We start from the raw sequence: 21889 nt of genomic DNA on the forward strand, positions 1-21889 counted from the left end.
ACGTAGTGCATGTCTAAGTACTACACCTGACATAGCAACACATAGATGCGCATGAGTGTTTGCTCCAACTGACGCTAACTGGCAGTACTATCACATCACTTTCAAGGTCATACGACGGACCTTTGCATGCCAGTAGCACACATGGTGATATGGCAGGCGCCCAGGCGGTTGCACAGCTCGGAGGACACACACAGGACACTGACGCCAGAGGGGTGGCCTGCGGCATTGGGATGCACGTTGACATATGACTGCATCAGACGACACAGGTCGTCCAGAGTGTTGAGGGGTCTGAGGAGCTGGGTAGGAGGGGGGGGGGCAGAAGACAGGGGATTTAGGGGTAAAGACTATTAAAATAATAACTTTCCTTTCTGGTCAAACGTACTGCCCCTGAGCTTGTTTGTAAACAAAGAGTAGTTTTGATATCTGTTTACCTGGTCTATCTTCTTAGCTGTGGTGTTGGAGTCGGTGGGAAGATTTGACTTCTCCAGGTAAAAAGCTCTGTAAGAACACAGTAAAGGGTTATAATAATTAATAATAATAACAGTTGTCGTTATTATATTTGCCCAATTTCACACATGTACACGTGTTTGTTAATACACATGTATGAATTAGAAATGTGTGTTTTGCATATCTCACTCTCCCTGAGAAACCCTCGGAGAGTGTGGTCACGGCCAGGTTCTACCATTTTCGATGGTGACCCAGGAGCAATTAGGGTTAAGAGCTTTGCTCAAGTCACCATTCAAATATGACTGCTATTGAACAATTAATGAATCCATTGATATTCTCAATTTTCTCTATTTCCTGTAAAAACTTCACATCAACAAACGTCATCCACCTTCTAAAGCTAATACAGTAGTCAAACTAATCAGCAAAAGAATACCCCTTTATGCAAGTGGGAAGTACAAGACAGCGGGTAGTACAACACAGCGGGTACTACAACAACACAGCGGGTACCACAACAACACAGCGGGTAGTACAACACAGCGGGTAGTACAACACAGCGGGTAGTACAACACAGTGGGTACCACAACAACACAGTGGGTACCACAACAACACAGTGGGTAGTACAACAACACAGTGGGTAGTACAACAACACAGTGGGTAGTACAACACAGCGGGTAGTACAACACAGCGGGTAGTACAACACAGCGGGTACCACAACAACACAGCGGGTACCACAACAACACAGTGGGTACCACAACAACACAGTGGGTACCACAACAACACAGTGGGTAGTACCACAACAACACAGTGGGTAGTACCACAACAACACAGTGGGTAGTACCACAACAACACAGTGGGTAGTACAACAACACAGTGGGTAGTACAACGACACAGTGGGTAGTACAACGACACAGTGGGTAGTACAACGACACAGTGGGTAGTACAACACAGTGGGTAGTACAACACAGCGGGTACCACAACAACACAGTGGGTACCACAACAACACAGCGGGTACCACAACAACACAGCGGGTAGCACAACACAGCGGGTACCACAACACAGCGGGTACCACAACACAGCGGGTACCACAACACAGCGGGTACCACAACACAGCGGGTACCACAACAACACAGTGGGTAGTACAACAACACAGTGGGTACCACAACAACACAGTGGGTACCACAACAACACAGTGGGTAGTACAACAACACAGTGGGTAGTACAACAACACAGTGGGTAGTACAACACAGTGGGTAGTACAACACAGTGGGTAGTACAACACAGTGGGTACCACAACAACACAGTGGGTACCACAACAACACAGCGGGTAGTACAACACAGTGGGTAGTACAACACAGTGGGTAGTACAACACAGTGGGTAGTACAACACAATGGGTAGTACAACACAATGGGTAGTACAACACAGTGGGTAGTACAACACAGCGGGTAGTACAACACAGCGGGTAGTACAACACAGCGGGTAGTACAAGACAGTGGGTACCACAACAACACAGTGGGTAAAACAACAACACAGTGGGTAAAACAACAACACAGTGTGTACCACAACAACACAGTGGGTACCACAACAACACAGTGGGTAGTACAACACAGTGGGTAGTACAACACAGTGGTGCAACCCTAAGTAACAGTACATCTTACTGTAGAAGTGACCAGGCCTACTGTACATCTTACTGTAGAAGTGACCAGGCCTACTGTACATCTTACTGTAGAAGTGACCAGGCCTACTGTACATCTTACAGTAGAAGTGACCAGGCCTACTGTACATCTTACAGTAGAAGTGACCAGGCCTACTGTACATCTTACAGTAGAAGTGACCAGGCCTACTGTACATCTTACTGTAGAAATGACCAGGCCTACTGTACATCTTACTGTAGAAATGACCAGGCCTACTGTACATCTTACTGTAGAAATGACCAGGCCTACTGTACATCTTACTGTAGAAGTGACCAGGCCTACTGTACATCTTACTGTAGAAGTGACCAGGCCTACTGTACATCTTACTGTAGAAGTGACCAGGCCTACTGTACATCTTACTGTAGAAGTGACCAGGCCTACTGTACATCTTACTGTAGAAATGACCAGGCCTACTGTACATCTTACTGTCAACAACACAGTGGGTACACAGTGGGTACCACAACAACACAGTGGGTAGTACCACAACAACACAGTGGGTAGTACCACAACAACACAGTGGGTAGTACCACAACAACACAGTGGGTAGTACAACAACACAGTGGGTAGTACAACGACACAGTGGGTAGTACAACGACACAGTGGGTAGTACAACGACACAGTGGGTAGTACAACACAGTGGGTAGTACAACACAGCGGGTACCACAACAACACAGCGGGTAGTACAACAACACAGCGGGTAGTACAACAACACAGCGGGTAGTACAACACAGCGGGTAGTACAACACAGCGGGTAGTACAACACAGCGGGTACCACAACACAGCGGGTACCACAACACAGCGGGTACCACAACAACACAGTGGGTAAAACAACAACACAGTGGGTACCACAACAACACAGTGGGTACCACAACAACACAGTGGGTAGTACAACAACACAGTGGGTAGTACAACAACACAGTGGGTAGTACAACACAGTGGGTAGTACAACACAGTGGGTAGTACAACACAGTGGGTACCACAACAACACAGTGGGTACCACAACAACACAGCGGGTAGTACAACACAGTGGGTAGTACAACACAGTGGGTAGTACAACACAGTGGGTAGTACAACACAATGGGTAGTACAACACAATGGGTAGTACAACACAGTGGGTAGTACAACACAGCGGGTAGTACAACACAGCGGGTAGTACAACACAGCGGGTAGTACAAGACAGTGGGTACCACAACAACACAGTGGGTAAAACAACAACACAGTGGGTAAAACAACAACACAGTGTGTACCACAACAACACAGTGGGTACCACAACAACACAGTGGGTAGTACAACACAGTGGGTAGTACAACACAGTGGGTACCACAACACAGTGGGAAGTACAACACAGTGGGTACTACAACACAGTGGGTACCACAACACTACAACACATACTGTATAACACAATAGAAAGTGCGCGGGTTGCTACCTGAGTTTTCGGTAGTAGGCTTTGACCCTTTCCAGTGCGACGGCGTTGGTGCGTTGCTGGAACTCTTCTATGGACACGTAGTCCAGCTCGGACACTCCCTCTGGCCTCTCCAGGGCTGACCCAGGAACAGATATAACACAGTAAAAATGCAGTACATGCAGGCAAGCACAGTCTTTCAGGCAGGCAAACACAGATACATACACAGAAAAGCACACACACGATAGGAAGACACATAAATATACAGTACATACACGCACCTAGACAGACAGACACATTGCTAATATTATTTTATAATGGCTAAAATGTACAAGTTTATACTCTGACAGCTGAATAAGACCATTGAACACAAAACTGTAATCAATACAAGTGGCCTGTAGGTGGCGACAACACCCAATTTAGACGTAGTTGTCCAGGTCTCCGACTGCAGAATGGTATTACACTACAGTGCTTTGCAGCCACTGAACAATGTGAGCCTCCCTGTAGGGTTACTGTCCCAATTGGCACATGTGGATAGAAAATGAATGGTTCCCTAGCACAGAGAATCCAGCATAATTCCAGCCATTTATTTGGACCCAACAAAGGTCGAAAGGACACTGCAGTGAAATAATAGCGAAGAGGAAGTAGATAAGTAGGCACAGAATACATTTCCTGGTTTTACGTCATAGTACGTTATTCAAATGGTAGTTATGACACCGTAAATGGCAATTACATAAATACCCCAACATTAGTATTTTGTTTGTGACTATAGGAATTTTCACGCTTGCATTGTAACTAGAACATTACATGTAAGCATCTAACCCGCAACCTGCAACACACACGATGCAGCGCTGTCGTTCAGGCAACAGATGATCCGCTGTCAGCTACTGACTTGTCATTTCCACTCACCGTTGTCATCAAATGGACTCATGCTACCCACAAGTTCTGACTGAGCTCAATTGTCATGAAACACATATACAGCGATGAGTTTCTCTCTCTTAAATACAAACTTATAATGAGGAGCGCCCACAATGGTGTCTTGTGTGTGGAAGTAATGAGACTTGCATAAAGAAGAAATTAATAAAACAACAGGTCCTGACCAAACATGCACAGCATGATGGTAAACCCAGGGAGGTCTTTCAGAACAGGGCAGAATGCTTCAGGAAACAGGGCTTCAACAGTGGAAAAGTCAGTCAGCTAGCAAGGCACTGTTGTCATTTTTTAACCGGTGATGATCAGCAGTAATAAGGGAGTACTAACTAACTCTCATAGTAGTAGATGTGAATTTCTCTTTCAAACAACAGATAATAGCTAACATTTGCCAAAGCAAGCTAGCTACTGATGGTGCAACCCTAAGTAACAGTACATCTTACTGTAGAAGTGACCAGGCCTACTGTACATCTTACTGTAGAAGTGACCAGGCCTACTGTACATCTTACTGTAGAAGTGACCAGGCCTACTGTACATCTTACAGTAGAAGTGACCAGGCCTACTGTACATCTTACAGTAGAAGTGACCAGGCCTACTGTACATCTTACAGTAGAAGTGACCAGGCCTACTGTACATCTTACTGTAGAAATGACCAGGCCTACTGTACATCTTACTGTAGAAATGACCAGGCCTACTGTACATCTTACTGTAGAAATGACCAGGCCTACTGTACATCTTACTGTAGAAGTGACCAGGCCTACTGTACATCTTACTGTAGAAGTGACCAGGCCTACTGTACATCTTACTGTAGAAGTGACCAGGCCTACTGTACATCTTACTGTAGAAGTGACCAGGCCTACTGTACATCTTACTGTAGAAATGACCAGGCCTACTGTACATCTTACTGTCGAAATGATCAGGCCTACTGTACATCTTACTGTAGAAATGACCAGGCCTACTGTACATCTTACTGTAGAAATGACCAGGCCTACTGTACATCTTACTGTAGAAGTGACCAGGCCTACTGTACATCTTACTGTAGAAGTGACCAGGCCTACTGTACATCTTATTGTAGAAATGACCTGGCCTACTGTACATCTTACTGTAGAAATGACCAGGCCTACTGTACATCTTACTGTATAAATTATTGTTGAAAACTAGGTTGGAACTGCTTCTGTTAAAATACAATAATAATTGTTATTCTTAACTGGAATAAACTGATTGAAGCAAGATGCTTTTTGAGGTAAACCCACTCACAGTTCTGGGTTGCTCATCTACAGCAGGAAGCAGTCTCCTGCCTGACTGAGAAAGCAGTAGATGTTCTGGTCCAGTTTGGCACCACATACCTATGTGAGTCAGGGTTCTCAACTCTGACGTACTTAAAAAACAAGTACAGGAACAGTTTCAAGGCTGAGCATGACCTCAGTGTTATTAAAAACAGAGGCCAGAATAGATCTGCTTTCATTAGGACTGTGTGTGTTTTCTGGTCTACATCTGTGTGATGTAATCAATCTGTATTTTCCAGTTCAGAATTACAATTATTTATTGTATTTTAATAGCAACAGATCCAACCTAGACAGATGTATAAGAGTGTTTTAATGGGGGAAAATAAACATTCATACAGTTGAAGTCGGAAGTTTACATACACCTTAGCCAAATACATTTGAATTCAGTTTTTCGCAATTCCTGACATTTAATCCTAGTAAAAAATTCCCTCTCTTAGGTCAGTTAGGATCACCACTTTATTTTAAGAATGTGAAATGTAAGAATAATAGTAGAGATATTTCAGTTTTTATTTCTTTCATCACATTCCCAGTGGGTCAGAAGTTTACATACACTCAATTAGTATTTGGTAGCATTGCCTTTAAATTGTTTAAGTTGGGTCAAACGTTTTGGCTAGCCTTCCACAAGCTTCCCACAATAAATTGGGTGAATTTTGGCCCATTCCTCCTGACAGAACTGGTGTAACGGAGTCAGGTTTGTAGGCCTCCTTGCTCGCACACACCTTTTCAGTTCTGCCCACAAATTTTCTATAGGATTGAGGTCAGGGCTTTGTGATGGCCACTCCAATACCTTGACTTTGTTGTCCTTAAGCCAAATCAAAATCAAATCAAATTTTATTTGTCACATACACATGGTTAGCAGATGTTAATGCGAGTGTAGCGAAATGCTTGTGCTTCTAGTTCCGACAATGCAGTAATAACCAACAAGTAATCTAACTAACAATTCCTAAACTACTGTCTTATACACAGTGTAAGGGGATAAAGAATATGTACATAAGGATATATGAATGCGTGATGGTACAGAGCAGCATAGGCAAGATACAGTAGATGGTATCGAGTACAGTATATACATATGAGATGAGTATGTAAACAAAGTGGCATAGTTAAAGTGGCTAGTGATACATGTATTACATAAGGATGCAGTCGATGATATAGAGTACAGTATATACGTATGCATATGAGATGAATAATGTAGGGTAAGTAACATTATATAAGGTAGCATTGTTTAAAGTGGCTAGTGATATATTTACATCATTTCTCATCAATTCCCATTATTAAAGTGGCTGGAGTTGAGTCAGTGTCAGTGTGTTGGCAGCAGCCACTCAATGTTAGTGGTGGCTGTTTAACAGTCTGATGGCCTTGAGATAGAAGCTGTTTTTCAGTCTCTCGGTCCCAGCTTTGATGCATCTGTACTGACCTCGCCTTCTGGATGATAGCGGGGTGAACAAGCAGTGGCTCGGGTGGTTGGTGTCCTTGATGATCTTTATGGCCTTCCTGTAACATCGGGTGGTGTAGGTGTCCTGGTGGGCAGGTAGTTTGCCCCCGGTGATGCGTTGTGCAGACCTCACTACCCTCTGGAGAGCCTTACGGTTGAGGGCAGAGCAGTTGCCATACCAGGCGGTGATACAGCCCGCCAGGAGGCTCTCGATTGTGCATCTGTAGAAGTTTGTGAGTGCTTTTGGTGACAAGACGAATTTCTTCAGCCTCCTGAGGTTGAAGAGGCGCTGCTGCGCCTTCTTCACGATGCTGTCTGTGTGAGTGGACCAATTCAGTTTGTCTGTGATGTGTATGCCGAGGAACTTAAAACTTGCTACTCTCTCCACTACTGTTCCATCGATGTGGATAGGGGGGTGTTCCCTCTGCTGTTTCCTGAAGTCCACAATCATCTCCTTAGTTTTGTTGACGTTGAGGTTATTTTCCTGACACCACACTCCGAGGGCCCTCACCTCCTCCCTGTAGGCCGTCTCGTCGTTGTTGGTAATCAAGCCTACCACTGTTGTGTCGTCCGCAAACTTGATGATTGAGTTGGAGGCGTGTGTGGCCACGCAGTCGTGGGTGAACAGGGAGTACAGGAGAGGGCTCAGAACGCACCCTTGTGGGGCCCCAGTGTTGAGGATCAGCGGGGAGGAGATGTTGTTACCTACCCTCACCACCTGGGGGCGGCCCGTCAGGAAGTCCAGTACCCAGTTGCACAGGGCGGGGTCGAGACCCAGGGTCTCGAGCTTGATGACGAGCTTGGAGGGTACTATGGTGTTGAATGCCGAGCTGTAGTCGATGAACAGCATTCTCACATAGGTATTCCTCTTGTCCAGATGGGTTAGGGCAGTGTGCAGTGTGGTTGAGATTGCATCGTCTGTGGACCTATTTGTTGTTGTCCTTAAGCCAGCAACTTGAAGTATGCTTGGGGTCATTGTGCATTTGGAAGACCCATTTGCGACCAAGCTTTAACTTCCTGACTGATGTCTTGAGATGTTGCTTCAATATATCTACATAATTGTACATCCTCAGGATGCCATCTATTTTGTGAAGTGCACCAGTCCCTCCTGCAGCAATGCACCTCCACAACATGATGCTGCCACCTGTGCTTCACGGATGGGATGGTGTTCTTCAGCTTGCAAGCCTCCCTCTTTTTCCTCCAAACATAACGATGGTTATTATGGCCAAACAGTTCTATATTTGTTTCATCAGACCAGACCAAAAAGTATGTTCTTTGTCTGCATGTGCAGTTGCAAACCATAGTCTGGCTTTTTTTATGCCGGTTTTGGAGCAGTGGCTTCTTCCTTGCTGAGCAGCCATTCAGGTCGATATAGGACTCGCTTTACTGTGGATATAGATACTTCTGTACCCGTTTCCTCCAGCATCTTCACATGGTCCTTTGCTGCTGTTCTGGGATTGATTTGCACTTTTCACACCAACGTACGTTCATCTCTAGGAGACAGAACGCATCTCCTTCCTGAGCGGTATGATGGCTGCGTGGTTCCATGGTGTTTATACTTGCGTACTATTGTTTGTACAGATGAATGCGGTACTTTCAGGTGTTTGGAAATTGCTCCTAAGGATTAACCAGACTTGTGGAGGTCTGCAATTATTTTCCTGAGGTCTTGGCTGATTTCTTTTTGATTTTCACATGATATCAAGCAAAAAGGCACTGAGTTTGAAGGTCGGCCTTGAAAAACATCCACAGGTACACCTCCAATTGACTCAAATTATGTCAATTAGCCTATCAGAAGCTTCTAAAGCCATGATATAATTTTCTGGAATTTTCCAAGCTTTTTAAAGGCACAGTCAACTTAGTGTATGTAAACTTCTGACCCACTGGAATTGTGATACATTGATTTATAAGTTAAATAATCTGTCTTGTTTTTGTGTCATGCACAAAGTAGATGTCCTAACCGACTTGGCAAAACTATAGTTTGTTAACAAGAAATTTGTGGAGTGATTGTAAAACTAGTTTTAATGACTCCAAAAAAAGTGTATGTAAACTTCCAACTTCAACTGTAGATATTTATATGGATATTTAATTTCATTGTTATTTGTTTTTGTCTATATTGCATTTGTTTTAGGCATAAGGGCAATGAACTGTAGCGATATTTATGTATAGTTGCATGTTTTCCTAAGCTTGGGTCCCAGGAAAAACATAGCTTCTCATTTGGGTCCCAGGCTGAAAAAGTTGAAGAACCCCTGATCCAATCAGTAAGGAGAAAAGGATTTAGAGACACTGAGGAAAAGACCTCTGTTGAACTTGATTATTATAGACACGTGGCCTGCATCCCAAATGGCACCCTACTCCCTAAATAATACATTCCTTTTGGCCACTAAATAGGGAGCCATTTGGGTCCCACATATGGTCAGTGTAGACAACCTATTCCCTATATAGTACATTATATAGTAGTATTTAGTATGTATTATAGTATTAGAGAATATTAGGGAATAGGGTGCCTGGCATGACATATCCAGGCTAATGTTATAGGTAAATGTAAATGCTCTATACATCTAATTGCTACTGTCTCTTTAAAACTGTGTACATATTTAAGATTATAGCAAATTGATAGGCATTATAAACTGTGTGGTTTGAGCCCTGAATGCTGATTGGCTGAGAGCTGTGCTATATCAGACCGCATACCACGGGTATGACAAAACATGTATTTTTACTCTTCTAATTACATTGCTTACCAGTTCATAATAGCAATAATGCCCCTTGGGGGGTTGTGATATATGGCCAATATACCATGGCTAAGGGCTGTATCCAAGCACTCTGCTTTGCGTCGTGCATAAGAACAGCCCTTAGCCCTGTTATATTGGCCATATACCACACCCCCTCGGGCCTCATTGCTTAATTATACTTCTGCATTGTGAAAGTCTGTATCTATGGACCTGCAACATATTTCCTGAAGGTGCCTCTAGTGCATTTCATAAAATTCAATCCAATGCCATTTGACTCGACTCCAATTCAATTCATTAAACTGTGATTCAATGAGGTTTTGATGACCACCGCCTGGGCTCTAATTCAGCTAACTTTGATTTGATGATAATTCAAATTGACTCGACTCAACGGAGTTCAGCAAAATTTTAGACGAGCGGGCTGTTCTCTTCCTACTCACCACTGGTGAAGAGTACAGTGTGCAGTTTGAGGCTGCCCCCATTCTGCAGGCGCGTGGGGAGCTCACTGAAGTGGCAGCTGTCCAGGTACATGGTGACCCTCAGGGCATGCCGGGTGCCCTCCACGTGGTAACACACCGGCGTGTCTGGGGGAAAAAACCCACACGCTTCACAGAAATCCGCTGAGCTTTCACATTTGACCCCAAGGGGAGGGTAGTTATGGGGCTTTTTCCCTTTAATTACCCATTGGCTTACTGATTGTCCTTATTGGCCTTACATTTACATTTGAGTCATTTAGCAGACACTCCTACATAGAGCAACTTACAGTTAGAGTAGCCATCTTAAGCTAGGTGAGACAACCACATCACAGTCAGAGTAAGTACATTATCCTCAAATACAGCACTATTGGTTACTTCGTGTAAACTTGTTCATAGCTATTACTATGTTGCATATGACAATATCGGTATTCAGTGTAGTAAACTCTGCAACCGATAAATATATTACTTAATCATCCCTAGGAACAACACAACTCCTGTGAGGTTAGCAGACCTTCTGAAGACCATCCACCTGTAATCCTTTGGGATTGGGTTTTAGACTTTCATGGAATCCTCTGCCTTCATAATGTTTACAAACGGCTCTACGAGAGTTCAGGGGGGTTACTGAACAGGCTTTTATCAAATCATTACTGTCAGATGAGCTTATCGCCTCAACAAACTGTTTGCCTAAGCAACGGCCGCTACGATGTGCTGGTGCTAGTTAGCTAGACCGCGCCATAATGCTAAACTGGGCCCATTTTCCAAAGAGGTATTTTGTATTATGTGTGTGTGTTATGCTTACTGTTGAGCAGTAACCTAGAATAGTACCTCAGCGTTTTATCCGTGGCTTTCTCCCCGTAAATGGGAAATGCATCTGATGTGCTTAACACAGCAATCTCAGCTAACCATATTACAGTTAGTGAAAAGGGACATGTTGGGGATGCACATGTCGTGTGTGTCTTCCTCCACCATGCGTAAACACAAGTCACAACTATTTAAACTGGCCACCATTGCTATGGGAAAGGGTCTACTTACTTACAACCAGGCATTCATCTTCCAGCTGGCGGAAGAACACTGTGACTTTGTCCAGGTCCAACAGGGCTGCCTGGGTATCCTCCAGCATTGTCCTCTCCTCCTTCTACACAGCAGAGAGAAGACACAAATCTCAGCTAACAGGCCAGGGACCATATTCAGAAAGCGTCTCAGAGTAGGAGTGCGGAGCTTGAATCAGTTTAGCCTTTTAGATCAAAATGAATAAGATTATATGGACCGAAGGGACCTGATCCTAGATTAGCACTCATATTCCGAGGCTAATACTGAATATGTGACTCGTTTCAGGAAACTAGGCATATGTCACACGTCACTACTTCACAGGAGAGGCATTTGAACACAAACATATATTTTATCAAAATGTGTTTTTTGACAGAAATGCCTTCTGGAACATGTGAATGTTCATGTGCGTTAATAACAAACTTCTATGCCATCTATAAATCAAAATTTTAAATTACGAGCCTAGTTGGTTTAGCTACAGAAATAGGCAGGGCCTTCCTGCTAGCCATGATTGGCTGAGATAATGGATGGGATGGACATGCCGAGACATGTGTTCGGATTGGTAGCATGCATGAGCAGCTGTCAATAACATGAGCTGCTCAGTATGTGTAGGTAATCCTTTCAAACACGGCTTAAAAAAATAATAATCACAAAGTACTGCAAAAGTGTTGCTAATGCTCTCCACTTTCTGGAGGACGATCATGCCATGCTGACTCTGAAAATAAATCAGACAATGAGAAAATTCCTGATTTAGGTCAAAAACATTTTCATTGATCCCAGACAATGAAAACAGCGATCAACAGTGTTCTTGTCACGGAAGAAGTGACAGAGTTTTGAAATCTGTGGAATGCTCTGTGGAAGCAGAGTATGATATCTAAGGAGATGGAGAAAAATCTGGCGTTTGTTTGCAAATATGTGGAGAAAATCAAAAAGGGAACACATAGAAAGTTGTTGTATAAAACTCCTGTCTCCGGATTATATCTTCAAACTAAGGGCAACCATGGCATCCGTGACAGAGAGTGAGAAGTGTTCATCCATGTACATGGGTAAGATAGTGTATGTATGACCTGTATAGTAATATTATTAGTATCTCAGGAAGCCATTTGCATTGCTAGTGATAGCTAGCTAGCTAACTTTAGGCCAACATTGAACCTAGTTGGTTAGCTTTAGCTACCTGCAGATTCATGCATGGTAGTAACGTTATGAGTTGGATTATGGTTCAATGTTTAGCTAGCTAGCTACATGTCTAAACAAAATACTTACTGGTCAAACTAAATCAAGCTCAAGTTAAGTATTTGATTCCGGTCTGCTGAGTCGAAAGGGAAATAAATCATACAGCATTAATGTTTAACGTGTTCTCTTAATAATCAGAGCCTATTCATTCTGATGCGTGTTCTTTTACAGTATTTGGTTATTTTTAACAGATATTCTTCCACCACAGTACCGGCTCTTACCACGTGGGGCGCCAGCGTTGCCTGGAAGTTGAGCAGCACGCCGATGGCGGCCGCCTGCTCCAGCCACTTACGGCTCGTGTCCTTGCAGTCTTCCTCGTACTCGCCAGCGTTGTTGAAGTGCGCCTGCAGCGCCGCCAGGAGCTGCTCGGCCAGTGTGCACACAGCGCTCACCGCACTCTGGCAGAAGATCACGTCCCGCTGCAGCTGCAGAGCCGTGTCTGGGGCCGAGAGGAGTGGAAGAGAGGGGTAAATAATTGTCTGTTAATTGTCGGTTTTCATATATACAGTCTTCACAGGACATTTCAAAAACAGCAACATACACACCATATGGAAGGCAGGGGACTATGCAAGTCATTAGACAGGTGGAGGGGTGGGGTTGAGAGAGAGAGAGGAATATAATGGAAAGAGATTGGAGATAGGTTGGAGAAAGAGAGGTAAGGGAGGGGTAATTGCAAAAGAAAGAGGATATGACAGTGACAGACAATGAAAGAGAGAGGAGGGAAGGGTGAAAGAGAGAGGAGGGAAGGGTAAAAGAAAGAGTGAAAGAGGGTAATTGAGACGGACGGTTGATAGGATTTTGACAACCGTTATTACTCTCAACCCAAAACACTGACATAAATACTGCCTCTGTCTGGTCCCTCAGAGAAGTAAGACAATCAATCATCTAAATATGACACAAGGCTTACCTGTACATTTGAGCAGAGCCAGAAGCACCTGGTTCTTCCCATCTACAGAACAAGGAGGATTTTATTACCGGAGTGATCCACATGTGTTTCTACAGTGTCTATGTGTGTGTGTCTGTGTTTGTTTGCATGATGGGTGTGTTACACGTGGGTTTCTGCGGTGTGTGCATTTGTTACACGTGTGTGCGTTTTACTGACCATCCACAAATCGTTGCAGGCTCTCCACCAGTGTCTTAATTGAGCTGGGCAGGTTCCAAGGGTCCTCCTGGATGTTCTTGTGGATGATGTGACAGTGCACCATCCAGTCTTCAGTGTGACGGAACTCTACTCCGGAAACAGGGGGTTTCAATGATTTGGTTAATTACCAATATAAATGTTATGAGAATTCTTTAGTATAACACATCTATACACACACACATTCTCAGTGAACCCTGAAACTCGAAACAAACAAACTCAGACATGTCTTACACACACAAAATGTAGCTGCTACCTGGCTTAGTGTGGTCCGGGTGAAAGTGCTTGGTCTCCTCGCAGGCCTTGGTCATGACGGGCCCTTTGAGCAGGCTGTTGATGGAGTCCACCTGCAGATGATAGTCACAACCAGTCAGACCTCAACACACAGAGACTGTCCATAGTCTCTCAGCAACAGGAAACTAGGGCCCAGGAAATCGACGGGAGCCAAAATGGTGGTGTCCCTCGGGGAGTATGGGAGAGGTCAAAGGGCATGTGATATCGGTAAGAGTAGAAGCAAGGAGGAACACACGTCAGTGTGTGTGTGGAGAGAAAGAGCGAGAAAGACAGGATGACAAAGAGGAGAATAGAGAGATAGCACAACAAGGCAATGCACTACAGATGTAGACCAGATTACTATTAACATGATGTTTCTGAGGGCTAATGGAAAAGGTGTGTGTGTGTGTGTACATGTGTATGCATAATATTAGTGCAGAACAGTATCTTCACTACACACGTGAACACAGTTTATGACAAAACAGAGTGAGAAGATTGAGAACAGCATTGCTACTGACTGATTACAGAGGTAATGGTAAAAGTAGTATTGTGGTAAAGATAGTGTTGTGGTAAAGATGGAGCACCTGGTTGAAAAGGTGCTCCAAACAGCCGTGCAGCTTGTCCTGCTTGTCAGAGGGAATGCTCATGTCACAGGGCAGCTCATCACCTGAGAGAAAGAGATGGAAGGGACATTGTGCACATTTTTCCACATAAGGCAAACCAACGTGATATTTTTTATCCTACAGGGGTACATCTTTGTCTAGTCGTTACTTTATGAACTGTTTCTTACCTGAACCCATCTCATCACTCCCCAGGTAAGAGCTGTTGCTACGTACACTTGTGTATGACAAGACGGAATCCCGGTTACTGTTACATTCACTGAAAACACACAGAGAGGGAGAGAGATAGTCAGAAACAGTTGAAAAACAAACCCAGAGTACATTCATTCTCTACTGGAAAAAACACAAGGTCAAATGTGGAGTCTGTCTTGTAATTATAGGAAGAGCGAGCAGTAGTCAAATGCTTCTTACAAACATCAACTTACTTCATTGGCATGACTAAAATGCATTCCACTATAATGTCGTAAGGTGTGGCTACACCAATGTCCCAAAGAAGATTGTTAAAATAATACATACCAGAAAAGTTGAAATCAAATGATACTCAAACATTAAAGAAAATCACATGCCTCCACAACACAAAAGTGTTTGCCTTAAAGGGACAGTCCAGAAAAAAAACATTTAGATATGTTTCCATTTGGCAGTGGCCAGTTTAACAAAACCAACGTTTGGATTGCTGTCACTCCTTGTCCATAGACTACTTTTAAGGTAAGGAAACAAATACGTAAATTTGCTGAACCATCCCTTTAACCTTTCTAGGGCAGGCTGTCCGCTAGCGAAAAGATACATCTGTTATTCACAGAATTAAAGATAGACTTCTCCTTAATGCAACTGCTGTGCCAGATTTCAAGAAAACTTTACGGAAAAAGCATAATCTGAGAACGGCGCTCAGAGCCAATCCAGCCAGAGAAATATCCTCCATTTTGGAGTCGACAGAAGCTAGAAATAACACCATAAATATTCACTTACCTTTGATGATCTTCATCAGAAGGCACTCCCAGGAATCCCAATTCGAAAATAAATCACTGATTTGTTCCATAAATCCATAATTTAGCCACTTGTTGTTAACGTGTTCAGCCCAGTAATCCATCTTCATTTATTTTATTTTTTATTTTTTTTATTTCACCTTTATTTAACCAGGTAGGCTAGTTGAGAACAAGTTCTCATTTGCAACTGCGACCTGGCCAAGATAAAGCTTAGCAGTGTGAACTGACAACACAGAGTTACACATGGAGTAAACAATTAACAAGTCAATAACACAGTACAAAAAAAGGCGAGTCTATATACATTGTGTGCAAAAGGCATGAGGAGGTAGGCGAATAATTACAATTTTGCAGATTAGCACTGGAGTGATAAATGATCAGATGGTCATGTACAGGTAGAGATACTGGTGTGCAAAAGAGCAGAAAAGTAAATAAATAAAAACAGTGTGGGGATGAGGTAGGTGAAAATGAGTGGGCTATTTACCAATAGATTATGTACAGCTGCAGCGATCGGTTAGCTGCTCAGATAGCACATGTTTGATGTTGGTGAGGGAGATAAAAGTCTCCAACTTCAGGGATTTTTGCAATTCGTTCCAGTCACAGGCAGCAGAGTACTGGAACGAAAGGCGGCCAAATGAGGTGTTGGCTTTAGGGATGATCAGTGAGATACACCTGCTGGAGCGCGTGCTACGGATGGGTGTTGCCATCGTGACCAGTGAACTGAGATAAGGCGGAGCTTTACCTAGCATGGACTTGTAGATGACCTGGAGCCAGTGGGTCTGGCGACGAATATGTAGCGAGGGCCAGCCGACTAGAGCATACAAGTCGCAGTGGTGGGTGGTATAAGGTGCTTTAGTGACAAAACGGATGGCACTGTGATAAACTGCATCCAGTTTGCTGAGTAGAGTGTTGGAGGCAATTTTGTAGATGACATCGCCGAAGTCGAGGATCGGTAGGATAGTCAGTTTTACTAGGGTAAGTTTGGCGGAATAGAAAGCCGACTCTTGATTTGATTTTCAATTGGAGATGTTTGATATGAGTCTGGAAGGAGAGTTTGCAGTCTAGCCAGACACCTAGGTACTTATAGGTGTCCACATATTCAAGGTCAGAACCATCCAGGGTGGGGATGCTCGTCGGGCATGCGGGTGCAGGCAGCGATCGGTTGAAAAGCATGCATTTGGTTTTACTAGCGTTTAAGAGCAATTGGAGGCCATGGAAGGAGTGTTGTATGGCATTGAAGCTCGTTTGGAGGTTAGATAGCACAGTGTCCAAGGACGGGCCGGAAGTATATAGAATGGTGTCGTCTGCGTAGAGGTGGATCAGGGAATCGCCCGCAAGTAATTGGTGAACCAGGCAAGGCAGTCATCCGAAAAACCGAGGCTACTGAGTCTGCCGATAAGAATATGGTGATTGACAGAGTCGAAAGCCTTGGCAAGGTCGATGAAGACGGCTGCACAGTACTGTCTTTTATCGATGGCGGTTATGATTTAGTACCTTGAGTGTGGCTGAGGTGCACCCGTGACCGGCTCGGAAACCAGATTGCACAGCGGAGAAGGTACGGTGGGATTCGAGATGGTCAGTGACCTGTTTGTTGACTTGGCTTTCGAAGACCTTAGATAGGCAGGGCAGGATGGATATAGGTCTGTAACAGTTTGGGTCCAGGGTGTCTCCCCCTTTGAAGAGGGGGATGACTGCGGCAGCTTTCCAATCCTTGGGGATCTCAGACGATATGAAAGAGGTTGAACAGGCTGGTAATAGGGGTTGCGACAATGGCGGCTGATAGTTTCAGAAATAGAGGGTCCAGATTGTCAAGCCCAGCTGATTTGTACGGGTCCAGGTTTTGCAGCTCTTTCAGAACATCTGCTATCTGGATTTGAGGCGCAGGCAGTCCAGACAAAAACTCGAAAAGTTCCATTATAGTCCTTAGAAACATGTCAAACGATGTATGGAGTCAATCTTTAGGATGTTTTTAACATAAAACATCAATGATGTTCCAACCGGAGAATTCCTTTGTCTGAAGAAAAGCACTGGAACCAGAGGTAACTCTGTCAAGCGCGCGTCATGAGACCAAGGCACTCTGCCAGACCACTGACTCAAACAGGTCTCATGAGCCCCTCCTTTATAGTAGAATCCTCATTCAAGTTTCTAAAGACGGTTGACATCTAGTGGAAGCCGTAGGAAGTACAACTTGACTCCATAGACACTGTATTCGGTAGGCCAAGCTTTGAAAAACTACAAACCTCAGATGTCCCCACTTCCTGGTTGGATTTTTCTCAGGTTTTCACCTGCCATATGAGTTCTGTTATACTCACAGAAACCATTCAAACAGTTTTAGAAAGTGTTTTCTATCCAATACTAATAATAATATGCATATATTAGCATCTGGGACAGAGTAGGAGGCAGTTCACTCTGGGCACGCTATTGATCCAAAAGTGAAACTGCTGCCCCCTATCCCAAAAGAGTTAATGCTCAATAGTTATTCTCTAATTATCCCTACATTTTCAATGCATTTTAATAGGCAGCCCTACTGTTGTGAACATGTCTGTGTGCGTTGAGGATTAAGGAGCCAGAAGTAGCATTGTCATCGTGCATCGCACTTAAACAATCACTTTTGTTTTACTATAATCATCCAGCTTGGCTCAGCAACTAATTGGGCCACACTGTGAACTGGAAACTACAGGAAGACACAAAGCTTAGTGAGTTGTTTGTGAGTCGGGTTGTTGTCTCTATTATTGTCTGCCCTATAAACTGTGTGCATCTTAATGGGTCTGCCAATAGGATGCTGGATCATTCCCGTCGAGCTGGGACTGAAGTGCCAACCCTTACGTAAAACACATGGGAGTTTGGCCTTGATTATCTCCTCCGCATACACAGGCACTCTTGTGCACACACACATGCTCTCTGGGAGAGGGTTCCAAATTTAGTCGCACCTCATGGTAGGTTTGGAGTAGCCAACCCTCTCCAGATGTGAAGAGACTGACTGTCTGAGAGACAAACTAGACTGATGGCTCTGAGATACAAATAATATTACGACAAAGATTATACACGTAGCGTTAGCTAGCTAGCTAATAGTACACTTTAACTTGAAATGAAAACAACTTTCTGACAAAATTAGAAACATGTAATATCTGAAAATGTAGTTAGCTAATCTTACCCCTATACATGGATGAACACTTCTCACTCTCTGTCACGGATGCCATGGTTGGCCTTAGTTTGAAGATGTAATCCGGAGACAGATGTTTTCTCCATCTCCTTAGCTATCATACTGATTTCAAAACTCGATCTCTCGGCATGTCAAGCCCACTCATTATCTCAGACAATCATGGCTAGCGGGAGGGTTGCTGACTTTTTCTGTGGCTAAACCAACTAGGCTCGTAATGTAACAATGTTATTCCTATTTACAGACAGCATACGGCACATGAATGTTCACATAGTCCAGAAGGCATTTCTGCCAAAAAACACATTTTGATAACAAAGAAGCAGTTTACATTCAAATGGCTCTACTGTGAAGTAGTGACGCACAACATTTACCTAGTTTCCTGAAACGAGTCACCATTATATCTTGTCTTAAGTCTTTCTTATCTTACCTGTAGGAGTCCCTGTAGCTCATGGTGTCTTGGCCCGAGTCCTCTTGGTCCTCTTCCGTCACCATGAAGCAGACCCTCTTGATGCCCCCGTGCTCCGCCTTTTCCTGGTCCCCCTCTTCGGGGGTCACGGAAGGGGGCTGAATGGCCTCGTAGGCTGAGGACTCGCTGCCCTGCGGCTGGGTGGGCTCCGTGATGGACAAAAGGAGGCTGTGATTCCCATCGCCACATTGGAGGAATCACATGAAAAATAAGAAAGGGAACTATATAAGAAATATTTTCATAATGTGTGTCTTTTATGCACACACACTTTGCTTTTATAAGCGCACACTTAGTTTACACACACAGTTAAGAAGGTTTTCCCTCCTCTCAATGGGGTTGTGGTTTCACAGCCTATTCCTGCTTGCCCAGTCCATGAACAGTTTTGGACTGAAGAATTCCCCCATTTATGAGAGAGAGAGAGAGTGAGATAGAGAATGTGTATCAGAGCTATTCAAATCAAACTTTGTAACATAACAATAATGAGGCTATATACATGGGGTACCGATACCGAGTCAGTGTGTGGGGGTACAGGTTAGTTGAGGTAATTGGTACATGTAGGTTGGGGTAAAGTGAAGTGCATAGATAAAAACAGCCAGTAGCAGCAGTGTACAAAACAAATGGGGGGAGGGTGTCAATGTAAATAGTCTGGTGATGATTTGAAGCTGTTAAGGAGCCTTTTGGTCCTAGACCTGGAGCTCCGGTACCGCTTGCCGTGCGCTAGCAGAGAAAAGTCTATGACTTGGGTGACTGGAGTCCGACAATTTTATGGACTTTCCTCTGACACAGCCTATTACAGTGGGGCAAAGAAGTATTTAGTCAGCCACCAATTGTGCAAGTTCTACCACTTAAAAAGATGAGAGAGGCCTGTAATTTTCATCATAGGCACACTTCAACTATGACAGACAAAATGAGAAAAAAAATCCAGAAAATCCCATTGTGGGATTTTTAATGAATGTATTTGCAAATTATGGTGGAAAATAAGTATTTGGTCACCTACAAACAAGCAATATTTCTGGCTCTCACAGACCTGTAACAACTTCTTTAAGAGGCTCCTCTGTCCTCCAATCGTTACCTGTATTAATGGCACCTGTTTGAACTTGTTAACAGTATAAAAGACACGTGTCACATAGGTGTTCCTTTTGTCCAGGTGGGAAAAGGCAGTGTGAAGTGCGACTGAGATTGTGTCATCTGTGGATCTGTTGGGGCAGTATGTGAATTGGAGTGGATCTAGGGTATCCGGGAGGATGCTGTTGATGTGAACCATGACCAGACTTTTTTTTCTCCTCTGGTTGCACATGTGACATGCTGGTAAAAATTTGGTATAACTGATTTAAGTTTGCCTGCCTTAAAGTCCCCGGTCACTAGGAGCGCCGCTTCTGGATGAGCATTTTCTTGTTTGCTTATGGCCTTATAGAGTTGGTTGAGTGTGTCTTAGTCTTGAGTGTGTCTTAGTGCCAGCATCGGTCTGTGGTGATACGAATAAACGACTACAAATAATACAGATGAGAGCTCTCTTGGTAGATAGTGTTGTCTACAGCTTATAAGGTACTCTACCTCCGCAGAGCAAAAATATTAAACATCGTGCACCAGCTGTTATTGACAAAGACACACACCCCCACTCCTCGTCTTACCAGACGTAGCTTATTCTCTGTTCTGCCAGTGCATGGAAAATCCCGCCAGCTCTATATTATCTGTGTCGTCATTCAACCACGACTCGGCAAAACATAAGATAGTACAGTTTTTAATGTCCCATTGGTAGGAAAATCGTAGGTCATCAATTTTATTTTCCAATAATTGCATGTTAGCTAGTAGAACGGATGGGAGTTTACTCGCGCGCCTATGGATTCTCAGAAAGCAGCCTGACCTGCTGCCTCTTTTCCTCTGTCTTTTATTCAAGCAAATTCCCGGGATTTGGGCTTATTCCCGGGAAAGCAGTGTATCCTTCTGGTTTGATTCATTAAAGAAAACGATTCCCGTTCAAGAATGCAGAAATACAGCGGCAATGACACGTCATATGATGAAAAACCCGCCACACCGGCTGTATTTCTGTATGCTTGAACGGTGAATAGCTCATATACAGATGAAAACATAAAATTACCCCAGGAATAAATAGAACGTCTCTCAGACATGCACAAATACAATATAGCATGCAAAATGTGTGACTCTTTCCTTTAAACAAGAAAAACAGGAAGCCGGACAAACAGGGCCAGGCCTCAGAAGACTGCCTGGGGACAACGGTTCCATAATATCTTGGCCTTTTATTTTCATGCAGAATAATAACACCCTTGATAAATACTGAGCTAAATTATATTGTATGCTAAAAAAAAGAAGATAAATTATATATAGACAATAAACCCAAGCACACATCAAAATCCACAAAGAATTGATTAATTGGGCAAAACAATCTACATTTTGCAATGGCCATCTCAGTCTCAGGACTTGAATTACATTGGCAACCTGTGAGTTATTTAAAAAAACAAAACATTTTTGGAACCCCACTGTATATTTGGCCACATTAAATGAGCTCGTGGAACGTGTCTGGCTCGAGGGCCACCGGATTGAGATCCCTGACGTACAGTAG

At 43.7% G+C, this 21889-nt stretch overlaps 1 protein-coding gene across 4 annotated transcripts in view; it reads right to left on the minus strand.

The window, feature by feature from the left end:
• Positions 1 to 21889, minus strand: part of LOC135527404 (phosphatidylinositol 3,4,5-trisphosphate-dependent Rac exchanger 1 protein-like) — a 151586-nt gene that overhangs the window by 9339 nt on the left and 120358 nt on the right. For 3 of the 4 annotated variants that reach the window (XM_064955932.1, XM_064955931.1, XM_064955930.1), the window contains exons 26-37: positions 19270 to 19476; positions 14873 to 14961; positions 14667 to 14749; positions 14066 to 14156; positions 13774 to 13899; positions 13579 to 13620; positions 12893 to 13110; positions 11424 to 11526; positions 10356 to 10499; positions 3566 to 3680; positions 432 to 498; positions 121 to 296 (exon numbers count right to left, since the gene is read on the minus strand). In XM_064955932.1, the coding sequence (XP_064812004.1) occupies positions 121 to 296; positions 432 to 498; positions 3566 to 3680; positions 10356 to 10499; positions 11424 to 11526; positions 12893 to 13110; positions 13579 to 13620; positions 13774 to 13899; positions 14066 to 14156; positions 14667 to 14749; positions 14873 to 14961; positions 19270 to 19476 (1461 nt within the window). Of the gene's footprint in view, positions 1 to 120; positions 297 to 431; positions 499 to 3565; positions 3681 to 10355; positions 10500 to 11423; positions 11527 to 12892; positions 13111 to 13578; positions 13621 to 13773; positions 13900 to 14065; positions 14157 to 14666; positions 14750 to 14872; positions 14962 to 19269; positions 19477 to 21889 lie in introns of those variants that run through there. The other variant, XM_064955933.1, reaches the window with a different exon arrangement.

The sequence above is a fragment of the Oncorhynchus masou genome, chromosome 33 (genome assembly GCF_036934945.1).
Source record: "Oncorhynchus masou masou isolate Uvic2021 chromosome 33, UVic_Omas_1.1, whole genome shotgun sequence".
Lineage (NCBI taxonomy): Eukaryota > Metazoa > Chordata > Actinopteri > Salmoniformes > Salmonidae > Oncorhynchus > Oncorhynchus masou.